The following is a 23,331-nucleotide window of genomic DNA, read 5'->3' as shown; positions in this document are numbered from 1 at the left end:
TTCATATGCCTTTTTCCTTTTCTCATGCTTTAAGATGATGGTGATGGTTCTAGAATTGAAAGTCCTAAGTCACAGAAGAAAAACCTCAAACATAGAACACCATCGGATGCAAATCTGAACAAAGGAAAGTGTGGTGAACTGTTGAACCAAGATGTTTCAGATGCAAGCAACCTGGAAGAAGAGGAATTGGACGAGGAAGAAGAAGAGGAGGAAGAAGAGGAGGAAGAAGATGAAAATGACGATGGAGATGATGATGAAGAGTATGAAGAGGAAGAAGAGGGAGATCTTATTCAAGGTGAAAAGGAGGAGGAAGATCTGGAAGATGAAGAAACTCAGTCTAACAGCATAATGGAGGAGGAGCAGGGCCGTGAAATAGAACCTAAAGGAAAAGTTAATCAGGAATTGGGGTGCTTTAGAAATGTTAAGTATGAAGGGGAAACTCAGTGTGGGACTGGAAATGTTTTTGGTGATGATCAGAAAATATGTAAAGAACTTGATGAAAAGATGGAGGGATCTGTTGATGCTCCTGTATCTTTTATAGCTGGGTGTTATGAAAGGTTGCAAGAAAATATAACAGTGATATCTCCAAAGGTAATGAACAATGAATTATCTTATGAATCCACACCAAAACAAGCTGTCCTACAAAATGTAAATAATTTACAAACTAGACAAGAAACTTTGAACAAAAAAAGCGTGATTCAGGAGAAGTTACACCAAAAGGGTAACTTCTCTTCTGTAGACTCAGAAACAACAGACTGGAAAAAAGAGATCCCCCAGCCTCTCTCCGACAGTTGTGGTCTTATGGAGAAAAAGTCAGCTTTTGGTGATGGCTTTAAAAGTATTAATGGTTCTCAGTCAGCAGCAGAAAACACAAGACTTGAAAGTCAAAGACCAAAATCAGATATTTTTGAATATGTGGGTGAGGAAGATGCTGAAGAAGAGTATGAAGAAGTAGATAAGAAAGTCTGTGAAGCACTGAAACAAGAAAGTGAAAACATGCACTTAAATAGATGTGAAGAAAACACAAGGGCAGTGTTCTCCTCAAGCACAAAGGTAAGTATACGGGGATGATTGAATCACAAGTGTATTTTTAAGGGTAGTACAGGTAAGAAACAGTAAGCTGTATTCCTACAGATACTTACTGCATATATCTGTATTTCAGTGATCATCTTTTGATACTAAAAAGTGTTACTTCTAGCCAAACTAATTTCTTAGGTATAAGAATAATGCCAGACATTATTTTCAATATTTTTTGTGTGATTACAATGATCTTGAAGGAGAAAGACAAGAAACTTCATTTATCTGAAATTCGTGAAATTTCTCTGTTATATAACTGAGAACAGATGTTGTTTGTGAAGTGTTACTGCCATTTAGTAAAGTTCACAGCATGTTGACTGCAACTAAGAAAACAAAACAATGAAATTGAGAGTAGGAAGCTAGTCATTTTCTGGGGAGCAAGCCGGGGGAAAGAAGGAATGTGTTCCTGAATAATAGGATTTAAATAAAGCTGGGGTTGGACTGACATGAGGAAGTGCTTTTCAGAGGCTTTTCAGAACTAGAGATGAAGTTTATGACACGAGGCATTGCTGTTTAATCATGCACATTCCCACTAGAAACCTGAAGGCCTTTTGGAGACTTTTGAGCTTTGCTTTACTTTTGTCTTACACAAGAAAAACATTTTCCAAGTTGTCAGTGGATGTTGAAGAAGATGCTTGTTTCTGTTCTTTCCAGCTGTTTTGGTCTGTCTCTTTTAGGAAGAGTTACTTAAGTGGGAAGAAGAGGAGAAGGAAGATGCTTGTGGAGAGGTACAAACTGCAGCTATTGAGGGTGTGAAAAATTCTGTTCATAGCAATACCCATCAAGACCATAATGCTTCAGAAGACACAGCTGCTGAGAAAAGTGAGTTAATTAAATATTGATCCCAGTTGTTCCTCTCTAAGTATTAACGTGCCGTAAATGAACTGAAATGGTGATTTGGTGATCGACTTTCAGAGGTGATAAATTCTCTTGTTGGCTGTGATTTCTAGTGGGCAGTGGCAGAGGAAGGCAGCAGCTTGTTATCCTTTTCATTCATTCTTACAGAGCACAAAACATGGTGTTGGATTCCAAATTAATTCTATAGGAAGCAAGTGCTGTTCTTGCTTTTGTTGCTGTATTCTCCCTGAAGTGGTCTGAATAAGACAAGTAGAGAGAAACTGGTGTGTCTTGGGTGTGACAATAGTTATTTCCCTTTCTGGCCTGTACTACCATGTTGAAAAGCTGTGGTTGCTCTTGGCTGAAGCCTGGGAAAGACTTTGGAGTCAAGCTGTGAGAAAATTGTTCTGCTACAGTGCTTCACCTTGTTCAGTTTTAAAAATATAGGAGGTCTCCCAGTGCCAATCCTTTGTGTGCTTGAGAGCATTACCAGCTTATACAGAGTGCTCACCTCAGGGTTTTGGAGCAGGAGAAGACACTGGTTCCATTGTCTGTCTCCTGAGCATAACTTGATGCAGTAGATGTTTTCAGAGCATGTGTAACTGCTGATCAGGTTCTACACAGAGGACCTGGCAGAAGCTAATGCTCTGAAGGTGGTGTGCCTAAATGTGAAACTCCGGACCTGTAGGTAAGAGAGAAGACCCAAGCTCTGCATCCTGCAGTTCCTGAACATTTCCCAAATACGTGCGAGGCATAGTTTGTAGCTTTGTCAGCTGTCATGCTTAAGCATCTTCTGCTTGAAAGGAAATACGAGGAGTAAAGAGAACACTGTGATGTGACTGTGTATGAAGATACCATTGAATATAACTCATTTCTTATTTTCTCCTCTGCAGAAGAACTGTTACTCATTCAGATGCAGGGTTTGACTGATGGGGAAAAGTGGAGTGCAATAAATGTCACAGCATCTCTCTTTGTCCACCCTTTGTAGGTGCCTTGCCAGTTCTAGGAGCAGAGCAAGAGGAGGAAGCTGAATCTCCCTGGGATTCTGAGGTACTTTCTCTGAAAGATGTAGTGGTCCCAGTGGGGGGAAGGTCATATCCAGAGCTTGTGTTTGAATTTGTCGCTGCCATTGATGAGGCTTGTTTACTTCTTGTCGCTTCAGCTGTATGTTTGTAACTAGAGGTCCTTGAAATGCTTGTGCTCTAGGCTTTCTAGTTAGAATCAGGACAAAAGTAGATCAAGCTAATGATGTGGGCATTCTAGTAGCTGGCCATTGAGTTTGATGTCTAGTACAATATCGAGAAAGTGAAGTTTTCTGCTACTTAAAATCTTGTGAGCTTCTCAAAAGGGCTGGTGGTGTGAAGATTGTATTTGTTCTGTTGTTGTTTTGTTTTGTTTGTTTGTTTGTTTACCATACATCTCTATTCTGCTGCCCCAGTCAGTGTTAAACGGTTGCCCCTACTGTCTGCAACCTAGACACCTAGATTTTTCTGTAGGGAACCCTTATCTTTTTAGGTATACTTCATCCTTTTTAGAAAGTCATTTTCAATAGATACCAAATGAGCTGGCTGTATGTGTCCCTTCTGTCTGTGGTAATTGGCTAGACAAAAGAGCAGGGTCTGTAGCTAACCCCCTCTGGCTTTTCTTGTGAGGAAAAATGAATTCCTCCCCACCTCCTTCCTTAAAAAATATTAGACTAACGTTTTTAAGATAATGTTAATCTCTGTTAACTTTGCCTTGTTAGTCTTTATTCAACCCAAATTTTTGCTTCATTTTTGCAGCATAGTGGTGAACTCACTCACCACTGCAGGATACATGCTCCAGGAACATAAGCTCCAACTTGAATGTCAGGCACAAGTTTGGTACAAACGTTGGATCGCCTCAGAGCTGCAGTTACTCATTTGCAATCCACATCTTGATTTCCAATGTTAATTCTCTTTTGTGGCCATTCTGTTTAAGGATTATCAGTGTTACAGGATAGTTTAGATGAGTTATAAGTGGGTTTGTTTAGCCAAAGATCTGAAAATACACACTACTGCTGTGACTTTTCCATTGTGTGCTATGCATTGATGTGTCCTTTACAAGACTTCAATTACAAAAACCTTTTGATACACTTGATATCATGTTATGCACATTGGCTGAGTGGCAGCTTTTTTCATGGAAATAAGTGGGGGGAAAAAAGTTTGTACCAATTGTCTTGCATGTGTTCTAGATTATACAGACAGATTCTGACAGTCTGAGAAAAGTGTCGCCTGGTGTGTTGCTCCCAGCTGCAGATGAACATGGAGCATGCTTGCAGAGTGTTTCAGTGGAGCGCAACAATGGTAACTTTCTGGTGGATTGTGTTTGTAAGCATTTGTAGACTGAAGTGAACTTTTACCAGTGTCTTCCTTAGGAGTGCTGTTATGCTGTGGCTACGTGCCATAGCAATGAGGAAGTGCTTGGTACTTGTTAATTAACACCAGTTAATGCAGCACTTGACGGCCTGTTTGATTAGTAAAGGAATTTCTTGTGTGCATTATGTGTGTTCTTTGGACATGTATATTTTGTTTTCAGGTTGTTGCTTACAGTAATAAAAGTGTGTGTAGTTTGGGACTGATCTGTCAGAACACTTAGACGTTCTTGGATAATAACGCAGCAGAAGAAATATCACCTGGACAAGCACATTTTTTTTGTAGCTTAATTTATGATAGGTTTATGTTGTGCTTTGTCTAGGAGCTAAAATGTGATGAAAAGTTCAGGTTCTGTTCCTCACGATTTCTTCCTGTAGCTTGTGAAATTTGCCTTTTGACCATCTTGAGTGTAGAACAGAAAAGTTTTGCTGTTGGGGTAAAATTCTTTTCTGAGGATTTTCTCCTTTAAAAAAAGACTTGTCAATCCAGCTTGTAGTATGGGTGTAATAAATTAGCTGTAGAGGCCAATTTTAGTTTAGTAGGCTGGAAGCAGAACTTTACAAGATGAGAGCTTTAAATGAGCTTGATTAGTTGTCATGAAAGTCAGAGTTGTACGATTCTGCTAGGTTAAATTTGAAATCAATATGAAAAGGGGTTAAGAGGTGATTATGGTAATCTTTCTAAGGTATTTCCATATTACTGGACCACCAAGTTTGCTGAAATCAAATACTATTCTAATTATTTTTTTTTAATATGAGAATTCTTCTGGGGAGCCATTCTTTGTAACATTTCATAAATTTATTTCATGAGAGGACTCAAACTGTAAGATGACTAAAGCAGAGAATTCAAGAAATTAATGGCCACAGATTGTATGAGTTTGGAAGTACTTTAATGTTAATGTTGGACAAAAATTATTTGAGAATTATATTTGGAGCAATGCTATAAACATTGCAACCGTTACAGCCAAATAACATTTGTTTCATTTGCTTCCCTGCAAGCTAAAACAAAATGATCTGTTGAGAACCAGCTTGATTTTACCTTATTGAGTGACACCTATATGAGTTTTCTGTTCTGTGCCCTTAATCTCCCTGTGCTATCAAAGAGGGAAAATAGCTCAACGTTAAACACTTGTTGGATAATCAAATGCTTAGTACTGTTGAATTGTTTTATAATCATTATTACAGCAGTAATAAGCTTTGGCTTTTGACATAGTCCTTTTAGAAAGTAGAATACAGCTTCTTCCTAAAAGGACAAAATATTTTGATCTTCAATTAACAAGCATGACCATACTGCTTCACATGAATCGTTTTAGCTGTGTGACTTTTTTGATTATTTTTCTTCCAAGGTGCATGTAGGAAAGAATGTGTTATGCATTTCTTGTATGCTAATACAAATGCTGTATGATAAGGTAATTGAATGTTAGGTATTGTACTCTCAATGAAATAATGCTTGTAACTAACTGATATTGCATGGAGTAAAAGATACCTTCAATTAAAGAAAATAATACTTCTTTTTTCACCTCCAGGCTTTTCAGAGAAACCCAGCAATTTGCAGGTAAACAGTTCTTTTGTTTCAGACTACTTGTCCTGTTCATTAAAAAAATACGTAGTTACTTCGAATTTGCGGTGTGTTTTTTTGTTCACTGGACTGTGTCTTTCATAGCTGAAGATTTCTACGTCAGTTTTAGAAATGAATGAAACATCTCCTAGAAGAGGAAGGCGGAAATCAGGTAAAGATGACATCATGTTGTTATTCTAGGTTTAGCTTCATAATCTTTCTGGATAGGCATATTTAATTAAGTATCTGATTTGTTTTGCAGATCTATTGGAGGAATTTAGTTTAGGAGATGCAGAGGATATTGAAGGTATTCATAAGTCTTTTTGTTGTGTTCTTTTATGGGCAGACACATTGTACTTCAAATTCTTTCTCAGTAATAAATTAAGAGTTTTGGTTTTGTCTGTAATACACAATTAAGTGAAATCCATGGAACCATTCAGGTTCCATGGACCTCTAAGATCTAAAACAACATTTCACTTAGTGCTAAAGTCCACCACTAAAACATACTACTAGTAAGTTCTAAATCTACACACTCCTGAAGATCTCCAGAGATGGTAATTCAATCACTTCTCTGGGCAGCTTATTCCAATGCCTAACAACCCTTTCATTAAAGAAATTTCTCCTAATATCCAGCCTAAACCTCCCCTGGTGCAACTTCAGGCCATTTCCCCTATTCTTTTCCCTTGGTGCTTGGGAGAAGAGTCTGATCCCTACCTCATTACAGCCTCCTTTAAGGTAATTATAAAGTATACTAAGGTTTCCCCTGAGCCTTTTCTCCAAGTTATACAACCCCGGCACCCTCAGCTGCTCATAGGACTTATTCTCTAGACACTTCATTAGTTTTGTTGTCCTTTGGACGTGCTCCAGCACCTTGATGTCCTTCTTGTAGTGAGGGGCCCAAAACTGAACCAGTACTCAAGGTGTGACCTCACCAGATCCGAGTCCAGAGGGACAATCACTTCCCTAGTCCTGCTGGCCACACTATTTCTGATACAAGCCAGGATGCTGTTGGCTTTCTTGGCTGCTTAAACATACTCCTGGCTCATATTCAGCCAGCTGTTGACCAATACCCCCAGGTTCCTTTTTGCTGGGCAGCTTTCCAGCCACTCTTCCCCCAGCCTGTAGCATTGCATGAAGTTGTTGTGCCCCGAGGTAGGACCTGGCACTTAACCTTGTTGAACTTCATACAGTTGGCCTCCACCCATAAGGCCAGCCTATGCAGGTCGCTCTGCAGTGCCCTCCTATCCTCAAGCAGATTAACACTCACACCTAACTTGGTGTCATCTGCAAACTTACTCAGGGTGCGCATGATCCTCTTGTCCAGATCATTGGTAAAGGTTTTGAAGAGAACTGTCCCCAGTACTGAGCCCTGGGGGACTCCACTAGCGACCGGCCTCCAACTGGATTTAACTCCATTCACCAGAACTCTTTGGACCTGGTCATCCAGCCAGTTTTTAATCCAATGAATTGTACATCTGTCCAAGCCTTAAGCAGCCAGCTTCTTCAGGAGAATGCTGTGGGAAATGGTGTCAAAAGCCTTACTGAGGTTTAGGTAGACCGGATCCAGAGCCTTTCCCGAGTCTGCTGAGCACGTCACCTCCTCCTAGGAGGAGGTTAGATTTGTCAAGCAGGACCTGCCTTTGATACACCCATGCTGACTGGGCCTGATCACCTGGTTGTCCTGTAAGTGCTATGTGATGGCTCTCAGGATAATCTCCTCCATAAGTTTTCCCAGCTCTGATGTCAGGCTGACAGGCCTGTAGTCTCCCACATCCTCCTTTCAGGCCTTCTTGTAGATAGGCATCTCATTTCCTAGCTGCCAGTGGACAAAGGCCTCTCCTGATAGCCAGGACTGCTGATAAATGATGGAAAGCAGTTTGGCAACAGTCCCTAATTGGCTCACTCACCGGTAGCCCCATAATGGAACAGTATAACATTGCAAACACAGAAAGGAAAGGCAGTCTTTTCATAGTTCATTTCATGTCAGCAGTTCTTCCTGTGTATCTTTATTCATATGTCTTTTTTCTCCCATGTGTTATCCTGAAGATAAGGTATTAAGAAGTATATGTGAAAATTTCTCTCTAACTTTTGTGTTTGGATTTATTTCAACAAAGCATTATGATTACTGAAATGCTCAGTCTAGATCCATGTCTAGAGGCATCTTTCTTTCTTGTACAGAGTAAACCTGGGACCCTGAAGACTTTGAGCATGAGATTTTGTTCATGGATTTCTCTGCACAAAGCGAAATGAAAATAGCTGGAGGAATGTAGCTAGTTACTGTATGGCACAGAGTGTGCCACGTATATAAATTTATATATACATAAACCATTCCTGTTTCTTAAAGGTGTGTTTGTGACCACTTATATTAATTTTCAGCAAATTTCCCTTATACATTAAAAAAAAAAGTGCCCTGGAAAAAAACAGAAGTTCACAAAGATATGTCTTAAATCTGCATTGCAGTATTTTCTCTAAATCGTAAATCATGCATTTGAGGGGATATGTTAGTTTGTGTTAAGATTTTCCTCATAAATACAATGATTCTGGATGTGCTCTAGCTATAAATAATTTGTATTAAGTCATGTTGGATATAAAAATGTGATGTTTTCACTGTAGGTGAGTGCTTAGACTCTACTTTTCACGTGTCATCATCAGGTGAAAAAGAAGCGATCAAGGAAGCCATTGAAAGCTATGGGAGGCAGGTATGTGAAACCAAGTATCTTGAATTACATTCTGTAAACTGTATTATATGTTAAAGTAAAAGAAAGCTTACCAGTTAGTTAATGGTGCTGAAGAAAGCGTCCTGTACTTGAAGGCTGTATTATCTGAAGTAAAGTTGGATACAATCTTATGTTTGTGTAAAATGCTTACCATTATGATGGGTGTTTGACATTGATTATCCTGATTTGTTTCCAGCTGATTTGCTTAAACATTGACCACTGTTTTTCTTTGAGTGTGTGGTGCTGAGGAACAGTGCAGACAAATGTGTTCATTTTTCCTATGCAAAATGCATATTCAAGGGGGGAGAAAGATTTTTCTATCATCTCCTAACCTGTTGGACAAAACATGACAGATATTCCTCTTTGTAAGAGAAAGGTCAAGCAAAAATCTGGTGAGATGATCTGCCAGATGCTTTCTTTGCTCATACAAGATGTCCCTTGGTTTATCAAGTCAATAAGTGTTTGAAAAGAATTTTTGGAGGGCCTTTTAGAGGGGTATATAACAGGCATTCTTTTTATATTAGGCATACAGGACAGGGCTGCTTAGGGGTCTCCGGTGAGATTCCAGTGTCTGGAATCTGCTGTAACATTCAAAGGACAGTGGAGCAAGTAATTTTGACCCCGCACCCAGGCACCCTGAAAGAGGGTCATAATTTCAACAGGCAGAGTGTGGCGTAATAACCACACAAGCACCAGGGTATGTTTAAGGATCAATAACTTCAACAACTTTATTGAGGACAGGCTCCCTTCTTATACCATTAGCTCTACAAGCGGTACTTTCCCACTCGCTGTTCATTGGTTCACAACTTTGCCCAGCAACAGCGAACATTTAGCAACTTCCATATCTTAACGGCTGGAGAACAAGCAGTTTGAGACAGCAAGGCATCCTGTGAATCACCACTTCTTTGTTCCTTCTCACTTTACATTCCTCATGGCTTCATCCTCACGAGTCCGATGTTATCACCAAGCATGGGGCTTGTAGACCCCCATGACGATACTCCCACAGCAGAGCACCGAGCTCGAGGCATTTGGAAGGTGGCGAAAGTTGAGCAAAGAGAACGGAGCTTGGAAATGGAGTGGCCAAGACTGGTGGTGGCTGGCTGAGATGCTGCTCCCCATTGTGACAGGAGGAATTTCTGCAGAGTTAAAAGGGAGAAAAGGGCCTGTCTATAATAAATAGAAGGAGTGAGAAGCTTGGACACCAAGGCTGCAGGCCCTAGTTAGAAGAGAGCACAAGCTGAGGAGCCACACAGGGAGGGAACTTATTGAGGGGAGCGTGATGCATGTGAGCAGTCAGAAACGTTGAGGAACAAAGTGTGGGTGGGGTCAGGGATCTGAGGATACTGGAGAGAGGAGCCGGTGGAGGGGTTGAGGCATTGTACAGGTTTGATAGAAGTTTGGGTTCCTGTTTTGGGGTTGAGGGAAGGAATGGACAGGCTTTCCTAATAAATATTTTTCTTCAGAGCTTGGAATGGAATTTAACATTTCTGATTGGGGCGGGGAATTGTTGTAACGTAGCCAGTTCTCCCTATGGTGGATAATAAGCTTTTTATGGTCACTTGCACTATATTAGCTCAGCTGGCAGGAAATTGTAAAATGCCAAACAGTAGAAAGTGATGAAGGAAGGAGGGTGGGAAAATTCAGGCAATTGTGTTTTATTTGTTTATTGTGTTATGTTTTTGTTTGTTTGTTTGTTTGTTTGTTTTTAAGTAAAGTAATCAAATATGAAAAAAATAAGCTACTTAGTGACACCAATTGTAGAGAGAAGGCAGGCTAAAAGGTAAAAGCAATCCTTAGGTCCAGAGAAATCTAACTGAAGAAAAAGTATTTCTAAAGTAAGTCCTTTTATTTTAAAGGAAAAAAAAAAAAAAAAAGGAAAAATTGAAGAAAATAAAAGCGATTCAGTATCTTTATTTCTGTTGTATGATGGATAAGCTTGCAGCACAAATTACGTGGATTAACTGTAACTTCCTTTCTTTTGGTAATCTTTCTGTCTGTACCTGCTTACTCAAGGAAAATATATTTTAGAAACTACCAACTTGATAGAAAAAACAGCACATGAAAATCAGGCTGACAAAGCAGAAATTTCACATCAGGAAGCCCTAGCAGAAAATGAGGATTCCCACAGTGCTGACAAGCAGTTAAGCCCAATACCTTGGGAAGAAAGGTATGAAAGAATGTGGGTTGAAAATGAGAAAAGGGAATTGAAAACAAACTTTAAAAACATTACAGCAGAGCTGAAGCAGCTGTTTGGTGAAGTTTGTGAACCTGTGAAAACTACTTCCTTTGTGGAAGAAATGTCAGAAGACAACTTTAATGAAGAACTGAAGAGTTTTCACGTTGCTTCATCTGGCATGACAGAATCAAACAACAAGTTAGAAAGTAAAAGTGAATTTGGAGATACTAAACTTAATGCAGACCTAAAAGAACCCAAAATAGAAATTGTAATTCCAAGGCTTGGTGTTCTTCCTGATAGAAATAACTTAAATGCAAACATGGAAGATACCTGGAGTACAAATGAAAGAGTTTGCACTAATGATGCAGATAATACAAAAGTGCCTCTAACAAAAGAAGAGGAAAATAAAGTGCCTACTACGGAAATGGAAGAGAACAAGTATGGAAGTGGTAGAAATGCAGAGGGAAATCCTGAATACTCCCTGAGACACTGTTTAAAAACAAATATTTTGGATGACATTTCTAATATATGTCCTAATTTAAGACCTGCTTCTACAGATGATGAAAATGCATTTTTTGTAGCAGAACAGAAATTGGGAAGAGACTTCTGTCTTAGTGACAATATTTCCAGAGACTACCTTATCAAAAACAATAAAATAGGAGAAGCAGAATTGAACGTATTTTTGCAAATACTCAGCAATCATGTGGCATGCTGAAAAGGAATCTTGATGAAGAACTAAAACAAGATGTGGAAAGATTAAAGGGTAAGGTAGGAATGCTGCAAATGGTATTCCTGTCTTTGGAGAAAGAGAAGGTACAGCTACAAAAAGAGGTAGAAGTTCACCTGCTACTCCTTATTCTTTAGCCTTTCCGCGTTTCAATGGTCCTGTTCACATTAGCTATTCATCATCAATGGAAGGTGCTTTGTGCAATTTGTTTCTTTGTTTTAATGTTTCATTACTTATGAATACAGAGAGCAGTGGAGAGTTGTCCTCCGCATTACTTGATTAGGTTTTGAGAAAATAGAATGTATTATTGTTTCAGTTTAATAATAGGTGACAGTCAGTTCCAGTGTAAGTGGTTATCACTTCATTGCTGTAAAAAGAAACGCACACAGCTATACCAGTGCTGATTCTCAATCAAAGAATGAAAATAGCTTCTGAACAGGGTCTTGGCTAATCTATTCTTTTGCTGTGAATTGTGCATGGCGTGCCTTCATTGCCCTTCACTAAAATTCCTGTTTGCTGTGAAACCATTTCTGCTTGTGGGTTTGAGATTCCCCTTGCTCCCCCCCATTAAGGAGGTAGCCGAGCATACTTCCACTTGTATTCTCTGTGTATTTACAACTAACTGTGTGTAGTCCTTCCAATTTCTCGTCCTCCAGTAATGCTTTCTTTTCTGTTGTTCATGTTTTAAGATAAATCATTGTTTTCTTTCTAAAGGCTATGTTTTTGTTATGCTTTAAATCACAGATGGATTCAGCATACTTTCATTGACTGTATACTTTGTAGTGTAATTTTTATGAAAGTATTTCCCTATATGAATTGAAATGGTCTTATTTTATTTGATTTCAGAAGTAAAGCTTGAATTACTTGATCATGGATATGGTATTTCTCTCCTGTAGAAAAATAGAAATATATGGAGCTGATCTTTCTTTTCATAGGTTGAGAAGGAAAAAAGGAAGCAGAGATGTTTCAAAATGCAGGCAGTGGAGAAACAAGAAGATCTTGATAAATTAAATGCACCAGCAGGCAATGCAAATCAGCAAATAAAACAAAAGCTTAATCTCAGGAAGAATGAATGTTTGAAAACTGAGGATGATAAAATAATAGAAGAAAAGCACAAAAAGGATTTTTCATCTGAGGAGACTTCAAATGTAAATGAAATGCCAATAAAAAGGTAAAGAGATTGAAAAAAAATCTCTCTAATTCTTATTTGTAATATTAAGTAGCTTTAGGATTTTTTTTTTTTTTTTTTAATCTTATAGTAGTTGAAGTAGTTTCCTCAGTGCTGAAAGCCACACTGAATAGTCCATTGCGTCTCAAGCATTTAAGAAAAATAATATTTTCAGGAAGAGCTAAGTTCATAACAGAAGTTCAGATTTATTGCAGTGGGGGGTGAGAGAGAGATCTTGTGAATTTAATTGTCAATACTGAGGCTAAGCATGTTTTCAAAACCAGGGCCATAAGACTGGAAGAAAGAGTTATTGTCTTAGGAGATAGCCACACAGAAAAGTAGGGACTTATTTGCTTTCTCCCTTTTCTAGGAGACTTTAGTAATCCTCATGCAGCTGTTTTCCTTTTCATTAAGCTTAGATTGCCTCTGTCAGGAAAAAGGGAAAGATAGTATTAGCAAACTTATCTAAAAAGTTTGAAGAAGTTGCAGATGCTTTTACGTAACCTCAAGCATTTTTTACTGTTCCTCTGAGGGGAATCTCTGCTCTATGTACTTCTTCTGATGGGGATAGGGATGTTCTACCTTACCTGAATTTTCCTCAGATTCTACCATTCTTCCTCAGTTCTAGAGGAAAATGTTTTAATAATTGAGTGTATTCTAGAATCTTGGGAATCAAGCTTGTGGTTTATCACAGATGTGTTTAGTCTTGGTTGTTTCAGGACTTGTTTCTGGAGCATATGCTTCATATTTTATGTAAGATACTTGGTGAGTTGGTGTTTTTTTTTTTTCTTTCTGTTTAATGTAGTAAATCTTTCCTGAAAGCAAAAGATGTAAAGAAAAATGAGAGTAAAAGACAGTCTTCAAAGCAGAAGGCTAATCAGAGGATGAGTTCCTCCAGTGGAAATCATTTTCAAGTACTGGATGACAGCACTTTCAGTGAAACATCTCAAGATGAAGAAAGGTACTGAATATAAGGAATATTATAAATAAAATTTTGTTATAAAAATTGACCTGAAAGCTAAAAATAAGTTTTGTATATAGAATGCATACAATGATTCTTCTTTCATGTGACAATTTAATCTAATGCCTTTTATGTTCAAAATCACTTACTTAGAATGCTTTGAACATATTAGTCAAGCTAATGATAGGGGAAAATGAGCACAAATTCTGAACTACTTGAATGTGTGCACACATTTATATGTGCACAAACATACATTTTTTTAATACATTTTTTAAGGGAGATGGGAGACTAATAAAAGGCAAAGTTGCTTGTACACTACAGGTTTCTCTATTTTTTTCTTTTCTTTGCCTGCCCAAAAAGAGAAATATTACCTCCTTTGTAGTACAGCACAAAGACAGCTGTATAAGCTTTGGATGTTGCTCTAGTATCTCTATAATCCACTGTGCTGTAGAGTGTGAATAACAGTTTTTCTAGAACTAATTCAGTGTATTTGGCATGCCATCAAGCTGTCTCAGATGCATGAAGCATCAAGGAGAAACTGCACAGAGCTTATCAGTACAGGTTGCAGGCACATAGTTCTTGCTGAAGAGCAGTTTTCCCTCATTAATGAACTTTTGTTTAAAAAAAAAAAAAAAGTTGATGTTTTGCTGGCCTGAAACTACCTCAAGTGGAAAGTAGTGAACTCAGGACGTCTTTTGTACAAAAATAATTGTAATGACTAAATAAGTTTGACTGAACGAGCAGTCCTCAAACTGAGAGTGACACCATCATGCCTAGATGTCCTGAGTCTGGATGGGATGGAGTTAGTTTTCTTCCTGGCAGCCCACACAGTGCTGTGTTTTTTAGATACATGACTAAAACAGTATTGATAACAAATCAGTGGTTTAGCTGCTCCTGAGCAGTGGTTTCACAGTGCTAGTGCATTCTCTGTTTCTGACTTTGCCATCACAGCAAGTAGGTTGGGTATGGGCTAGAGGCTGGGAAAGGACACAGCCAGGGCAGCTGACCTAAAATGACCAAAGGGATATTCCATACCATGTAGCTTCATCGTGCTCACCACTAAAACTAGGGTGTAGTCTTGCTCAGAGACTGTCTGGGCACTGGTTTGCTGTTGGGTGGTAGTGAGTGTTTTGCATCTTTTTATTGTTTTTTTTCTTCTTTTCATTTAGTTATCCCTGTTTCTATTTCTTCCCATGAGTTTTTCTTGCTTTTGGTTTTCTGATTCTCTCCCCCACAGGGGGAGTGAGCAAGCAGCTAGTGAGTGCTTAGTGGCTAGCTGGGCTTAACCTACCAGAGCTCACAGGCAATAGCATTAGAGGTTGGACCTGATGATCTTTTGAGGTCCCTTTCAAACTGGGTTGTTCTGTGATATTATTCTTAGTATCTTGTGGGAAAGATAGCTTTCCTGTACACTTAAGACTTTTTTTATCGGTCTTCAACTAGATGTTCAAAATTCTTATATTAAATTTTAGTTTAATTCACTTATGAAATAGTTTTCAGAGCAACTTCAGATATTGCTTGTGATGCAGAATAAGCATTCCAGTAATGAAATGTATTTCTGTTTTCCAGACCTGCAGCAAAAACAGGGAGTGAAAAGAACAAGGTAATGTAAAATTAGTTTCTTGATAATTATTCTGTATCGGTTTTTAATCAGTTAGATAGGAACAGCCTTTATGTAGTGGTCCACCAGATGCACAAATTTCTGCTAGTGTGCAACTTCACACTATATGAGCCAAATCTATGGGCTGCAAATGAGAGAATGAATTGTTCTTGCATCTGTAATGATCTATAATAATGTGTTGTTGTATGCAGAAAATATTGTATCTTTTATATATCTTTTTTAGGTCAGCGTACAAATGGATGTTATGGATAACCTTGATTTAACGCAGTCATCTGACACAACTACAGAAGATGTTGAATCACCAACTCCAACCTACAAAGAAGCTATGTTGCTGTTAGAACAGCTTAGTGTGGATCATGCAGGTAAGTTTTCAAATCACTGTTTTCTGTTACAAGTTCCTCTTTTAAAACATGATCTCTTTGTATACCTAATTTTTCAGTTTTCTATTTTGATCTGAAGTTTGCGATGAGAGACAACTCCTGCCCACACCCTAGAGAAGTATGAACTTCTTCAGCACTGAGTGTGGAATTCATCTCACCTTATCTTTTATGTCTATCTGTATCATCAGCAAATGCATCTTACTTATGTCTCTAGTCTAGTCAACAGGACAGTGGGGGAAAATAGGATGAAAAAAATCAACGAGTGAGATAAAGACAGGGACATCCCTTACCAATTACTGTCATGGACAAAACACTCCACTTGGGGAAAATTAATTTGTTTGCTATTTAAAATAGATTTGGGTGGTGAGAAAGACCGAATAATAATAATAATAATAAAAAAACTATTAAAACAACACCTTCCTCACACCCCTTTCTCAGGCTTAACTTCACTTCAGTCCCACCACCTGAGCAGTGCGGGTAGGATGGTGGGTTTGCAGTCTGTGCAAAGCAGTGCCTCTCCTTCCTCTTCACACCTTTCCCTGCTCAAGCATGGGACCTTCCACAGGCTGTGGTGCTTCAGGATAAACCTGCTCCAGGATGGGCTCTGCATGTGCTGCATTTCTTGTCATGAAGATCTGTTCCAGTGCGGGCTCTTCATTGACTACACGTTCTTTAGGAAATGTGGGGCCCTCCATGGGCTGCGGTGTGGATACACACTCCAGCATGGTCCTCTTCAGGGGTTGCAGGGAAATGCCTGCTCCATTATGGTGCTCTCCACAGACTGTAGGGGAATCTGCATAAGCATCCGGGGCACCTCCTCCCCAACCTTCATCAGACCTTGATGTTTGCTCTTACTCATGCTTTTTTTTTTCCCTTCTCCTCCTCTGCCTGTGTGGTGTTTTTTGCCCTTTCCAAAATACGTTTTCCTGGAGATGCCACAAGCTTGGCTGATGGGCTGAGCTGTGTCCTGTGGTGGGTCTGCTTCATCTGTGTCTGGCATAGGCAGCCCCTGTCCTTTTCACAGAGATTTCCCGCTACCAAAGCCTTGCCACCTAAACTCAATACAGCTAAGTATTAAATAGGTTATACATTGGAAAGTATTTGTGTGTATGTGCAATTTTGTCTATTTTCTATCTCCAAATAGGTTCTGTTATTCTGCTGAAAATTCAGAACATACTTCTTCAATATGAACAGATAATAGAACGCGAAAAAAGTCGGTATGCAGCTCTTAGTAGAGAAGTCAGGAAATTGGAAAGTGAAAAAGAAGAGTCACAATTAATAGCAGAAGAGACTCAAGATTTGAAATCCATATTGGCTCACCAAGAAGTGGAATGGAAAAGTGATATCCAAAGCCTTAAGTATGTAATCCTTTATTCTGATCATAGGTGTTATCTCGTCAGTATTCACGTTGCGTAATAGTTTATTTGTGTGTTTGTACAGCTGATGCACAAGATGTCTTCCACCACTAATGGAATAAAATTACAATTATTTTAAAAGTCTAAAACTGTATTTGAAAAGATGTGACATTTTTACGGTTTAAGTTGCCTCTGAAAGTTCTTAACATGGCATATTTACTTTTTATATCAGCAGTTAGTTCCTCAGATAATCTCTGTTAAATCACAGATTTTCTTTGAAACAAGAAGAAGAAAAGAGGCTCAGAGTTGAAATGCTGTATGAGAAAACAAGAGAACAGCTAAGAAGGAAAGAGGATCAATACTGTAAAGAGATGGAGAAGAAACAACAACTTGAGTTGCACTCAGGGAATTTACAAACAGAGATAATAACATTGAGAAAGCTCTTAAAACAGGTATATTAAATACTAAGGTAAACATCTCTTTTCTGTTTGTTTTAATTGACATTGCATTCTAGTATGTTCAGAAAAAGAGGTTAATGGAAGAGGCATTAAATAACTATATCGCCACATTTTGAGGACAGTAGAAAACTGTTGGTTCACAGGCAGGTTTACAGGCAAGATTCATTTTCTCCTTTTTCAGAATCAAGGTTTTATTCATATTTCAGGCAAAGCCTCACTTGGAGTTATTTTTCCTAATTAACACAAAACATTGTATTTTTTTTCTTAAAATTTATTTTCCTTCTGAAAAAAAAAATAATATTCTTGCAGGGCAGGTATAGTAACAGGGATTTAAATTCAGGCCCAAATGGTAGCATTTACCTGAGATTCTGTACACTACTTCTGTTGCCCACAGTCAGGGGACTAAATCCAGGTAAACCTCTCTCGCCTGTATTTTTATTACAGCTTTAGTACTTTATTTCCTGTGATTGAGATGATGAAATTCTTACGAATGGTTTTGTGGATCTTTTCACTGGTCTTTACATACTTTTAAGTATATCTGCCATGGTTCTACACAGTTTCTGCTTAGGACATTGCAGTAGGGTACAGTCAATGGAAATGATGTGCTTTTAGAAATGTTATTTATTCAGTTTATGTTGCTCTTAATGTTAGTGCTAAAACTGATGTATGGGTGTTCTCGTATCTTTGACTTTAAGCATATGAATGTCCATTCCTGTTTGAAGTGAGTACGTATATTGTGTTAGTAATTTGACTTGGGTTTCTGCTTAAGCTCTGTATGGAATATGTTACCAAGAATAATAGCTTTCTTACATTTATTTATTTATTTTTGGTATAGAGAGTGATTCATTAAGTATAAAACTTTTATAATGCTGATTGTGCAAGCTAAACTTGGACATGTGCTGTTCATACATTTTTTTTTATTAATTCAGAAATCTAAACATGCTTGTTTTCAAATACTGAAAATGGATCTGTAAGTCTGTGCTTAGTAATAATTATAATACATTTAAATTCAGAGCAGTCTAAATCATTTGCTCTAGTAGGGTTAGCCTGTGGGATGCTTGCCATCAATCTGTATTGTTTGTCTAGGACAAGATGAAGCAGCTTACTAAAATTCTGTACGGTCTGCCCTAAAGGGCAGTTGCATCTTCCTAAATATGTAGTCAGCTGGCTAATACCTGGATTCTGCTTTTGGGTTCACGTAAGTTGTCAGATTTGTAACATTAGGAATACTTTCTCTTGCATAGAATAAACAGCCAGGAACATAAACAGGCAAGAAGCCAGATCTACGCAACCCACATTATGTCAGAGTATGTGTTTGTCCCCTGCCACAGAAACTGAAACCAGTACAAAACAAAAACAAAAACAAAACAAAACAAAACAAAAAAGTTGCCATTCAAAGGAGATATTTTGGAAACAATATTAAATCTAGTTTAGCAAGTTGGAATATTGTAACTCTTGAGGAAGCAAAAGTGCATGAAATACAAAGAAGAATGAACTGGGAAGATATTGATAGCTCTGATTTTGCTCAAGATTCAGAAGTTCAATTATATTACTGTAGGTTGAAGAAGAGCGTGATGAAACACAGAGACAGCTCTCTCAGGAAAAGAGTGCCAGAGCCCTACAAGAAGGAATTTTGAACAGCCACCTGTGGAGACAGAAGGAACTAGAAGAAGAGACAAGAATAACCATAGGAAAAAATTCAGAGGTAAGCAGTTCTGTTTCTAATTAAATTTCACTGCTCTCATTCTAAAATTATTATAAATCTTAAGTAACTTTTTGTGCTTTTTGCTGGATTATCTACAGTTGTCAATATAACCCAACTATGTTACTGATGTCTTCAAAAGTTTGGGAAAGCAGCATCAGTTCCATGAATTTCCCTGAATTGTATGTGGAAATAGCCAATATAAAATACTACACTGCTTATCCAATTTCTTAAGCTATCTGCTATTTTTCATTTTATGGATGTTAATTTTTAACATAATTTTTAACATAATTTTTAATGTTGCTAGCAATCAGACACACAGTTACCTCAAGGCTGACCAGGAAAGAAGTTTTTTAACGCTGTTTGCAATCCTATTGCTTGGCTTTTGGATTAGTTATACCATCATCAAATCTGTTTACTTTGAAGTATGCCTTCTTCCACCTTCACATTCTAAAATTTTATAAAAGAATATGAAGAATTAATGAAATTTATCTAGGAGATCAAATAATTGGAGGAGAGAAAAAGCAAAGCTCTACTGGGGGGGGGGGGGAGGAGGAGGAAAAATAACCTCAAACCTGCCAAGGGTTTACTGAATTTGCTAAGAACATCCAGTGCTTCAAGTAATTATTTGTTCTTTGTTGTACTTTTCAAAGAACATGGGATTTTTACATTAATGTGGAAATAATTTATGTATGTTATGAGCAGAAAACACGTAAGAGTACTGCATTTAAGGGATGATTGCTGGAGTCGTATAGTTTGCTTTCAGTAATAAAGAAAAAAAGCTAGGCCTTGAGTCATTTGAGGGCTGATACAAGAGGAGAGGTAGCATTTATAGTTGTTGCAATTCAGCTTCATGTTAGAAAAGGAAAATAACCTTTTTATATCTCTGTTTCTACTAGATTTATAACTCAAAGGTATGTGGTTACAAGAAAACATTGACACTTGAAAAAATTGTATTTAAAATATCCCAAATATAAATTATTATTGAGTTGCTGCTTCAAGGCCGGGGGTGGAAGGCATATGTTTGGGATGTTCATACAGCTTTTAAGGGTTTGGTAAAATTCCAGTGCATGCACTTGTACACATGCATTGTACAGTAGCTTATGTATCACCTGAAACTTCTCTCTCATCTTAGCAGTCATGCTTCAGTATTACAAATGCTAAAACATAGTTTGAAAGTGTATTTTGCAGATTAATTTCCCGACTGGCTATTTATTCATTTTCCCTGTCGCTCAGGAATCTGACACTAATGAAAGGGAAAAGGACCTGTTGTACAAAAATCAGTTACTGCAAGATGAGATTGCTATGCTAAGACTAGAACTTGACCAAGTAAAACTTAGGCACCAGGAGGATGAAGGAAAATATTTAGAGGAAAACGAAACTTTGAAAGAAAAGAATGAAGATCTTAAAAAGGAACTTAAACTGAATGAGGAAGCCTTAACACAAACAGTATTTCAGTACAATGGACAGCTGAATTTACTGAAGACAGAATCCGCAGTGCTAACTTCCAAACTTGAGCAGACTAAAGAAAGCAAAGACAGACTGGAGACAGAGATTGAATCATTTCGTTCTCGCCTGAATGCTGCTGTTCAAGATCTTGAACGTCATCAGACATCAAAAAGTGATGTCGAACGAACATTTCAGAGAGAACGTGATGAATGGCTTCGGTTGCAAGACAAGCTCCACCATGACCTCTCTGATGTGCGAGAAACCAACAAGAGCTTGTCTCAGCAGCTGTGTAAAGCTGAAAGCAAAGCTAATACTCTAGAAAATGAGCTTCACCAGCTGAAACAAATGCTCAGAGAAAAAGCTTTGCTTTTAGAAATGACAAAAAAGAATTAAGTCAAGGCCAGTGTCGGGCAAAGGAATGTGATCATGCTCGACAACTTGAGAAAGATCCAGTAAGCAAACTTGTAATAAAACAGGAGTCCCTGCAGGAGCGATTGGCCCAGCTCCAGAGTGAAAACCTTCTTACTCCATCAGCAATGGGAAGAGATGCAGAACAAGAGGATCATGAAAGAAAAAATAGCGGATTATGGGCAGGACCGTTTTAAAGACATTTTCAACAAACTCAGAGCTGATACAGAAAAGCAAGTTTATCTAATAGAAGAGTGAAACAAGGATTTAAATGCCAAGTGTACTGATTTAAGGGAACAAGTCTTTAAATACGAGACTGACAAAGTAGAAAGAGAGGTAAATTATACATTCAGAACAATTTAAAATTTATTATTTCTTGAAATTGTTTTATATTTCTGAAACAAATCATGCTTATGTTATATGCATAGGACCAAATCATGCTGATTCTTTTCTGGTTTGTTTGTGTTTCTCCTGGAACTGTGAAAGATTTTGGCAAATCGGATGTCAATGCCAAGATCTCATCAGAGAAAACAGAAAAAGGTATCCAAATGTGGGGTTTGATGAAGGAGGAAGTTCTTCCTTAGAACTTTTTTCATCCCTTTTCCTTAGTCCTTTTTGTGCCGTGTAGAGGGGTGGTTTGATATACCTAATGCACTTATGACACACACACAAACACATAAAGAAGAACCATCCAGTATGCAAGGGTTGAGAAATGAAGATGCAGGTAAGTGAAGTGACTGGGGGGGAAAGAAGGGGGGAAGTGTTTATAGTATATTACTACAGAAGAAATAAAGATGCTTCTCTGTAAGATGCGATAAAATTGAAGACCATTAGTATTGTCCAGGTGTTAATTTTTGTATGTGTTTTGGGAGTTCTAAAGTACGTGTCAGTTCCTCAATAATTTGATTTTGAACACTGACCTAAGTTTAGTCTTCTCTATTTTTTTTGTTGTATAGCCATATTTAAATACTTCATTTCTTTGTGCCTCTGTGAAAGGCTACTTAGCCACACAGAAGAAAGGCTAATTAGGAAATCAGTTAAACTTTCTGCAAATTGATACAATGCATGAGTATGAAATGTGCTGCTTTGCAGAGTGCTAGCATAACTTTTGTATGTCTCAAATATGCATGAAACAAGTGTTGCTCCCAATTGTAGATGACTTTTGTCAATAAAATGGATGGAACTGAAAATTACGATGGAGTAGAAGCAAGGAATAGCTAGACAGCTGAAAAAGCTGGGATGGGAAAATGTGTAGTTATGTATGTTATTGTAATAGGTAAGAGTACTCTCAATTCCAGGTAGAATAATGATTAAAAAGTTGCCTTAACCATTTTGTTTAATCTTTCCTGTCTAGAAATAGGAAATAATCACGTTCTGTGTTTAGACTCTCTGCTGTGAGGTTCATGTCCTTTAATGATTTGAATGGTGATCTAAAATTACTTTTCCTTCTTCGTAACAAACTCAGAATCTTTGAGTGAGTTAAGTACTTGAATGTGTCTGATAACCACCTTAATTTTTGTTTACTTTGAAAGGTGGGACATGGGGAGGAGTAGTGCAGCAGTGTTGTCAGTCAACTTAACCTGTAAATTGCTTCATATTTTTCCTACTACCTTACAAATTTAATAGATATATAATGTTCATCCAAAATGAATTCAGTAAGAAGACTCTAAGATGATGTGATTTAACATGTACTTAAAGCTTCAAAAGAGTTTAATTATATTTGCATAGTGAGGAATAGCACAAGGAGAGACCTAAGACAAAGTCCCACCTTTGATTATAAGTGCAATATCTTTAGCTCTTACATCAAAACAGATTTGTGTTTTTTTAGAAAATGAATACATGACTACAGTGTGTGCTTGTGTTGTTCCAAGAAGAATATGACTTAAGCCTTTTTTTTTTATTATTATTTAGAAACAGAAAACTCTCATAAAGAGTGTCTCATAGTTTGTATGTGTGCAGTTGAGAAGAGACGTGCAGGTGCCTGCTGGTGGCACGCAAAATTTCACACCTTTGAATTTATGCGAACACTGAATTATATGATCTAGTAAGTTTAAGTAAAGAAGCAGAGGCATGTTTCATATGCTATTCTTCATGCTCATCTTACTGTTTTTTTTTAGGGTATGGTCAGACAGCTGCAGCAGGAACTTGCTGATGCTCTTAAAAAGCAGTCTATGTCAGAAGCCGCACTTGAAGTTACTACGCACCACCGCAGTGACCTGGAGGAAGACAAATTGCGCTTGCAAAAGGAGTTGGACAAGGTTAAAACCAAGGTATAGAAATGAAATACCCCTCTGGCCGGTGTGGGTCAGCTGTCCCAGCTGTGTCACCTCCCAGCTTCTTGTGCA

The 23,331-nt window shown here is 38.0% G+C and overlaps 1 protein-coding gene across 1 annotated transcript in view; it reads left to right on the top strand.

Moving 5' to 3' along the window:
• LOC116489095 (ankyrin repeat domain-containing protein 26-like) overlaps positions 1-23,331 on the top strand; it is a 57,820-nt gene that overhangs the window by 15,292 nt on the left and 19,197 nt on the right. The window contains 21 exon segments of the mRNA XM_032187183.1: positions 35-1,053; positions 1,755-1,899; positions 2,903-2,964; positions 4,127-4,238; positions 5,833-5,861; positions 5,970-6,036; positions 6,127-6,171; positions 8,478-8,567; positions 10,595-11,419; positions 11,422-11,588; positions 12,420-12,655; positions 13,458-13,613; positions 15,183-15,216; positions 15,458-15,596; positions 16,759-16,972; positions 17,238-17,421; positions 18,986-19,132; positions 20,366-20,957; positions 20,960-21,099; positions 21,101-21,322; positions 23,104-23,256. Coding sequence (XP_032043074.1) covers positions 35-1,053; positions 1,755-1,899; positions 2,903-2,964; positions 4,127-4,238; positions 5,833-5,861; positions 5,970-6,036; positions 6,127-6,171; positions 8,478-8,567; positions 10,595-11,419; positions 11,422-11,588; positions 12,420-12,655; positions 13,458-13,613; positions 15,183-15,216; positions 15,458-15,596; positions 16,759-16,972; positions 17,238-17,421; positions 18,986-19,132; positions 20,366-20,957; positions 20,960-21,099; positions 21,101-21,322; positions 23,104-23,256 — 4,778 coding nt within the window.

This window comes from Aythya fuligula, chromosome 1 (genome assembly GCF_009819795.1).
Source record: "Aythya fuligula isolate bAytFul2 chromosome 1, bAytFul2.pri, whole genome shotgun sequence".
NCBI lineage: Eukaryota > Metazoa > Chordata > Aves > Anseriformes > Anatidae > Aythya > Aythya fuligula.
This window is presented reverse-complemented; position numbering and strand designations above follow the sequence as displayed.